At 40.2% G+C, this 8108-nt stretch overlaps 1 protein-coding gene across 2 annotated transcripts in view; it reads right to left on the bottom strand.

Moving 5' to 3' along the window:
* Nucleotides 1-4834: 4834 nt before the first annotated feature.
* RRAGD (Ras related GTP binding D) overlaps nucleotides 4835-8108 on the bottom strand; it is a 39198-nt gene continuing 35924 nt past the window's right edge. The window contains exon 7 of one of the 2 annotated variants that reach the window (XM_028107995.2): nucleotides 4835-7740. In XM_028107995.2, coding sequence (XP_027963796.1) covers nucleotides 7589-7740 — 152 coding nt within the window. In that variant the 3' untranslated portion in view covers nucleotides 4835-7588. The remainder of the gene's footprint in view (nucleotides 7741-8108) is intronic. The other variant, XM_088023918.1, reaches the window with a different exon arrangement.

Below are 8108 nucleotides of genomic sequence, written 5' to 3'. Positions count from 1 at the left end.
GGTGGTCAAGACCTCAGGCAGCTAGTTAATGCTCTCCTCCACACTGAGTGTAGCAGCTAGATCAACTCCCTTTCATGGGGAAGGGGCTTGTCCACCTGCTTCTTGGGAGTGTCAAAATAACACAAAAGAGCAAAACTTGTGGATTCTTGATACTGGATAAGACTAATGTCTGAATTAACAAAGGACCCATAGAAGTTAGATCTAAACTCAAGAGTCCCTAAACTCTCAGTAAATTACTGGGGTGCCTGAGTGTCTCAGTCAGTTAAACGTCGGACTCTTGATTTTGGCTCAGGTCATGATCACAGGGTTGTGAGATCGAGCCCCATGTAAGGCTCTGTGCTCAGAGCAAAGTATGCTTGAAATTCTCTCTCTCCCTCCCCCTCTGCCCTTCCCACCCACATATGTGTGTGCTCTCTCTCTAAATAAATAAATAAATAAAATATTTAAAAAAATAAAGTTAATTATTTATTATAGTCAATGATAGAGTCTATAGTAAAAGATGATCCTGCCAGGATGGATCCCCCACAACCCACTGTACAAAAACATCCAAGAGATGGCAATGAAAATTAGAACTACTCTCATAAACACAGTGGAAAGCCCTGATCAAGTGAGAGAAAAATTCAAGAACCTTCTCGGAATTTCCCCTATGTTTGTTAAGATTGTAAAATTAACAGAGAGGGAGAGGCATCCGGGTGGTTCAGTCAGTTGAGCCACCTGATATGATTTTGGCTCAGGTCATGATCTCAGGTAGCCCCACATCAGGCTCTGTGCTCAATGGGGAGTCTGCTTGAGATTCTCTCCCTCTGCCCCTCCCCATACATTCTCCCTCTCTCACAATCTCTCTCTCAAGTAAATAAATAAATCTTTAAAAAAAAAAATGAACAGGGGCGCCTGGGTGGCTCTGTCGTTAAGTGTCTGCCTTTGGCTCAGGTCATGATCCCAGGGTCCTGGGATCGAGCCCCACATCAGGCTCCCTGCTCAGCGGGCAGCCTGCTTCTCCCTCTCCCACTCCCCCTGCTTGTGTTCCCTCTCTAGCTGTGTTTCTCTCTGTCAAGTAAATAAATAAAACCTTTAAAAAAATTAAAAAAAAAAAAGGACAGGGAGGGGTGCCTGGGTGGCTCAGTCGGTTAGGCGCCTGACTCTTGATTTCAGCTCAGGTCATGATCTCAGGGTCATGGAGTTGAGTCCCACATCGGGCTCTGTGCTCAGTGGACAGTCTGCTTGAGATTCTCTACCTCCCTCTCCCTCTGTCCCTCCCCCACCACACACATGTGCTCACATGCTCTCTCTCTCTCAAATAAATAAATAAATCTTTAAAAAAAGAAAAACTAGTAGTAATTTATAAATAAATAAATAATAAATAAAAATTAACAGAGAGGGAAGGAAAATATTTTAGGCTTAAAAGAAAATCTTTAAGTATCTCTGATCTGGCCAATGGATTCATTTACTCCAGCAATGCCTCACAAATTGCAGGTCATGACCCATTCATTAGTGGATTGTGAAATCGTTTTTAAAAAGGAAATAAAGAAAAAAAAATACTAGAACGCATTGCATGTAGGAAGGATACTACTTTGTGAGTTCTTTTTTTTTTTTTAAGTAATATTTATGGGGCACCTGGCTGGCTCAGTCAGTGGAACATGTGATTCTTGGTTGCAGGGTCATGAGTTCAAGCCTCACATTGGGCATAGAGCTCACTTAAAAGAAATAAAAATGACAATAAAAAATAAAAGTAATATTTATAAGGGGTGCCTGGCTGGCTCAGTTGGTGGACCATGTGACTCTTGATCTCAGGGTTGTGAGTTCATACCCCACATTGGATGTAGAGGTTACTTAAAAATAAAATCTTTTTTAAAAATAATAATAAAAATTAAAGAACTCTTTTTTTAAAGATTTTTATTTATTTATTGAGAGAGAGAATGGTAGAGAGAGAGCATGAGAGGGAGGAAGGTCAGAGGGAGAAGCAGACTCCCTGCTGAGCAGGGACCCCAATGCGGGACTCGATCCCGGGACTCCAGGATTATGACCTGAGCCGAAGGCAGTCGCTTAACCAACTGAGCCACCCAGGCACCCTAAAAAAAAAAACAACTCTTAAAAAAGGTAATATTTATAGGTGTATGTGATAGTTTGCAATGTGAATTGTACTTATTGTGGCTCACAACAACAATGAAGAGTTTAAAATGGATTCCATAAAGGGTTAACTCCTACAGGTCTGTAAAGTGCTTTATTTTCTATTACTAAAATCCTTGCATCTCTAAAATCTGCCTTTTAGCTATTTTATTAAGCACAATGTCTGGCATATAAAAGGTGTCCTATCAGTCACTGATGAATGAAAAAAATTATCATTTTCCTCAGAAAATGACTGACAAAGAAGGGAATCGAAACTCGTGGTTCCTCTTATTTACCACACATTATATAGGCATGCTGGCTAACCTCCGTTGAGGGTGGAGAGGGAGGTAAGAACCAGGGAAGCAGATTCTTGCAAACTTTATTGAGGAGTTTGATATCTATAATGGAGAGCTATGACGGAAATTAGGCAAAAGACTGATATGGTCAGAATGGTGGTGGTTTAGAAAGGTCACTCTGGGTCTTGTGTGGAGAATGGAGAGGATGGACGGATGGATGAGGTGGAGAGACGTTAGTTAAGAAGCTATTGAGATCCACATAAGCAGAGATGGTGACCTAAACCAGGATAGTGGCAAAAGAGATGGAGAGAATAGATTGAATAGATGTTTATAAGGCTGAGCTGAAAGAACTGGGTGGTTGATTGGATGGAGTGAGCAGGAAGAGAGAGTCAAGAAGGAGGCCCACGTTTCTGACAGGGACTGCAGGGAGCATCTTCACACCACCATAGGAGGAGAAGATTTAGCAAGAAGGAAGTGAATTCAGTTTGGGGCATATTCGATCGGAGGGTCCTCTTACAGAAGATTCCAGCAAAAGTATGCTTTTAAAGGTAGGTCTGCAGGTCAAGAAAAGGTTAGGATTGAAGTGTATCTTTTTGAATTTTAATCCAGATCAGTGTTTTGTTTTCTATAAATATGGTTGAACATATTGAAGTAAAAGGTTGAATCCAGGTAAGATCAAAGGCTTATTCTCATGATTTTCTCAGAATTTGATATACTTTTGCTTCTTAGAAAACCAAATGTCTGGAAAAGGTATTTAAATTCTCTTCTGAAATTTAAAGACTCTGTTAAAATTATTTTCCGCATTGGATTAGGTAGAAGAAAGCATAATCTTGAGTTAAGTACATTTAGAAGGCTGCTCTTATTGGTTCTCCTGTGAGAAAAGGTATTTCTTTTTAAATTTCCAGCATTTTACCCTTCATAACCCCATGCAGCAGTAAATCCTACACTTCAAGTCCCCATCTTCATATCTGTGAAGGGAGGACATGTAAAGGGACATGTGGTACAGCTGCTTAGAACAGTTATTTTTTTAAAAAATATTTTTCATTTATTTATTAGAGACAGAGAGATTGAGAGAGAGAGAACAAGCAGTGGGGAGGGGCAGAGGGAGAGAAGAAGAGAGGAGCAGACTCTGTGCTGAGCAGGAAACCCAATGTGGGGCTCAGTCCCAGGACCCAGAGATCATGACCTGAGCCAAAGGCAGCTGCTCAACCAACTGAGCAACCAACTGAGCCACCCAGGCGCCCCAGGACAGTATCGAGAGGGTGGACTCTCCAGCCAGACTCCCAGCCTTGTGTCTTACTAGTTATGCGATCTTGACTAAGTTATGTCAACTCTCTACCCTCAGTTGCCTGATCTGTAAAATAGGAATGGTGATAGTACCCATCTCTTGGTTTTATGAAGATAACTTCCGTAAAAGCACTGAAGAGCCTGAAATATTGTGTGCACTCAATCATTATATATTATCAGTAAGTAATTCTGTCAAAGACATTTTCTTTCTCCTAAACTCAACATTACTACCAATTAAAAATCTTAGAAAAATATTATTTTTGATCAGTCTTTCCAATCAGAAACAGAATTTTGTATATAGGGCCCCTGGGTGGCTCAGTCGTTAAGAGTCTGCCTTCGGCTCAGGTCATGGTCCCAGGATTCTGGGATCGAGCCCGGCTCCCTGCTCAACAGGAAGCCTGCTTCTCCCTCTCCCACTCCCCTTGCCTGTGCTCCTTCTCTCGCTGTGTCTCTCTGTCAAATAAATAAATAAAATCTTAAAAAAAAAGAATTTTGTATATAAAATATAACATCTAAAGCTAATCTTCTCTGGGGACTCTTAGGGATCTGTAAAAGTCATTACAGAGTGGAATCCTACGAAGCAAGTCAGAATCGATAAGGTGGACCATTTGGAAAAGAATTTCCAGATGGCTAGGGATTAGGACCAGAGCAGCAAGAATTAGTATCTGAAGTTTACTGGAAAAAACCGAAAACAAAAACAGTTCTATATTCCAAACAGCCATGTTCCCATAAAAAATGTGGAGAGATAAGGGGGTTTAAAAATATAATAAAAATAAAAGTGCAAATAGAGGGATTTATCCTCATTTCCATAAAATGAAAGCTGGTTAATCAGGACAAACATTTTACTAAAGGGACTTAACAGGACCAAGTGAAGCAATGATGTTCACGTATGGTCAACAACCTCACAAACAGCACGGACCACACTTATGCTTCACCAAAGAGAATTTTCTGTTCCCAGAATGCTTAGTTATGAATATGCTTGAAATAAAACGAGAGCCTTACCAAATCATGAGCATGACACATGCTTTTAAATTGGCAGTTAACATTCTTGAAAGAAATGGTTTAGCAATAATTACAAATTATGTACTGCTTAAAGTAAAACATAATACTATGCTTGATTATAAATTACAACCAGTCTATAGAAGTTAAATGCATACCATACTTTAATAATCAAGACATTTCAGCCATTTTTCTGGAGTATGTCTCAAACAGAGTTAGCATATAACCCGTATATAACAATATTGCTGTGTTTCTAGTCATTTTATATTTAAGGGTCCAAAGTATATTATGCACAAAAGAACAGTGTCCGTGAGCGCCAACCAGTTTTTTTTTTTAATTTATATTCCTTCAAAAACACTCTACCCTGGTCATACACACTCATTTATATCACTAAAAATAACCAAAGATGGTAATTCACAGTCTCACCTCCACATAGAAGTTCTAATTGCCCCAGAAACCTGTAGGTCAAGTTCTCAACCTTTGAAAATGAGCAAACATGTTCCAGAGAAGTCACTGTAGCCATGTATTTGGGCTTTGTATTTATAGCATGAGATTTGAGACCTAAACATGGCCATACACATCGCAGTAAGCTAAGTTCCATATCGAAAATAAAATGCAAAAGGAATAGAAGAGATTCTGTAATTCCAATAGCTCAGACTTAAAAAATTGAACACTTAGACATAACTCCTACATCTGTCTTTAACTAAGAGGTCATTGCCATGCTACAGGTTTGAGGCAATAATCCTAATGTATTAGTGTGTGATCAATCAAAGAGTGCACTTACTACCATGAACTCCAGTCCTATGCCATAGGATTATTTTTGCTTTTCCCCCCAAAAATCATTTGCTCCTGAAGTAATAGACTTTTAAGGCACATTTTAACAAAAACCCATCATATACCCAGCTTAAAAATGGAAACTCCTCCTGGTTACAATAATATATAATATACCTTAGTAATGTGTGATTAACCAGATAGGTAAGCGTCTCTACCTTGAGGATAAAGTCACATTAGAAAAGTGATTCTTTATTTACTAATCAAAAAGAAACATTGCGTAAAAAATATTAGAACATTAAATTTATAAGAATAACCCACCTGTAAAACCTGTTGGCAAAGATCCAAAGATCCAACAGGATACAGGGCTAGAAATTAAGGAAAAGTCTCCTTTGGAACCCTGGGTTCCTACCCACCCAGGTTTCTGAGCAGGAATCATGAGGAAGGGAGTTGGTCGCCTTAATGATTTTTAGAAATTTCCTTCCAAAATGCACAGACCCTTGGGAAGACTCAAACCTTACACCTCAATCAGCTACCATCTTGCATTGCAGTTAGCAACCTCAAAGGAATAGGACTTGGGGAGGGAAGGAGAGAGGATGGAAGGAAGCCACAGATAGAAGCGGGAGAGTTTCAAGGGCAAGTCGCTTTACGAACTTGGTACATTTTGCTAGGACCAGCTTTGATTTCCTTATGAGTCTTTGCTTAAAAATACATAAATCCATAAAATTATTTTCTAATACCCACAAGTAGGCTTTCGGGCACTGACCCTTGGGACGGACACAGAATTACCTAATGGACATAGAATTATCTACCAGGAATGGTTTGGGGTGAAGGGAGATTTGGGGGGTCCCTTAACATCCTGAAAGTCTGAAGTAAACCTAAGTGGAAGAATTTCTTGGAAACAAACACAGAGCTGACTGTAATGCCCCCTCTGGCCGTCCTCTTTCCGTCGATAGTTAGGGGTTTGCTGCTGGCCCCTGAGCTCTAGTTCAACTCTAAGGTGGGAACGGGCAGAGTCCACAAGGCACACTGTCGTGGATGAGCAGGAGGCTCAGGGCTGACAAATGTGCTCACCAGGATTATGCTCTGTGGTAGAGATCCTCATGAGACATTCCCTGTGCTCATGATCCTAAATAAGCATTTTAAATGTTGCACAACAACAAGCCCACTCCCCAGGGGCCAAACATACAAATTGTATATCTATTTTTAAATCTGTAGGTAACCAATCACCTACATTTGGGAAACCATGTGACCTCTGATGTAACTTCAGCCTGAGTGGCAGGTACAGAACAGCCTCCAGAAACCCTGAAATGCAACATTCCTCTTTCTCTCCAGTGATTGGCACCACTTTGGAAATCTGGTCCCGAAGGTTCTAAAGAACAGAAATGCAGCAAAAAGGAATAACCTCTCTGTATAAAATGATTCTAGAGATGTGTGTTGAGGTAAAGAGCTTTGTAAAAACTGTTGAGTAGGGAAGTCCTGCCACAGCTATAGAAATTTTTAGGTAAGTTTGGTGCTAATGTTATTCTGTAAAACTCCCATTTATACCAGTTATAAACAGGAGACAGTTCTTATTGCTCCTGGAGCTTGCTGCCCCAATCTGTTCCAGCTCCACTGAAAAATGATTTTTCTCAACAATTAGTAGCGAAGATTCCCAAATTTATAAAAAAAAAAAAGTCTTTGCCAGTGCATTGCTTTTTGATTTCTGATTGCCATAGAGATCTGAACTACATTACAGTATGCATGTCCTTGACACCAAGTACAGAAAAAAGCTTAGAAAAGTCGTTTTATCAAAGTTCAAAGAAAAAAAACATGAAAAAGAGCAAAATATATACAGTTCCTGGAAGTCCTCACCTAGGAGTTTCTGACTACAGACCATAAAAGTTTACATCTGTGTAACGAAATTACAGTAGATTTTACTTCATTGTTAAAATACAAGTTTTGGCTTCAAAGTGCTCACTTTATTTAAAAAAGAGAAGATCAAGAGGGTTGCAGGGATTTTTTTTTTTTTTTTTTTGTACAACAAATACGTCATGTGTCCCAATCTCCTTTTTCCTCTTCCTTCAGTGCAACACAGCGCAGCGGCCTCGTTGAAAGGTCTGATGCGCAAAGACACTCCTGAAGGCTCACTACAGCAGCACGTTAGGGGTCCCATTGGGGGTGGCTCCTTTTTTCTTCTGCAGCCGATTCTGAACCTTTCGTGATTTCACCATTTTCATCCTCACCTCAAAAACCTCATGGATGGCTTTCCGGAAGCAATGAAAATTATAGTCAATAAGCCCTGGGAAAAAAACAAAATATTTAGACATGTCGCACAGAAATAATCTCCTCTTGGGGCGCCTGGGGGGCTCAGTTGGTTAAGCGTCTGCCTTCGGCTCAGGTCATGATCCCGGGGTCCTGGGATGGAGCCCTGCATCAGGCTCCCTGCTCAGCGGACAGCCTGCTTCTCTCTCCCTCGGTGGCTCCCCCTGCTTGTGTGCTCTCTCTCTCTCTGTCAAATAAATAAATAAAATCTTGAAAGAAGAAAGAAAGAAAGAAAGAAAAGAAAGAAAGAAAGAAAGAAAGAAAGAAAGAAAGAAAGAAAGAAAGAAAGAAAGAAAGAAAGATCTCCTCTTGTCGTGTCTGCTGTGGCCAGGACAAGCAACTGGC

This window comes from Eumetopias jubatus, unplaced genomic scaffold, assembly GCF_037043125.1.
Source record: "Eumetopias jubatus isolate StellerSeaLion01/CBP00866 unplaced genomic scaffold, mEumJub1_p1.0 scaffold_6, whole genome shotgun sequence".
In the NCBI taxonomy this organism is placed as follows: Eukaryota; Metazoa; Chordata; class Mammalia; order Carnivora; family Otariidae; genus Eumetopias; species Eumetopias jubatus.
This window is presented reverse-complemented; position numbering and strand designations above follow the sequence as displayed.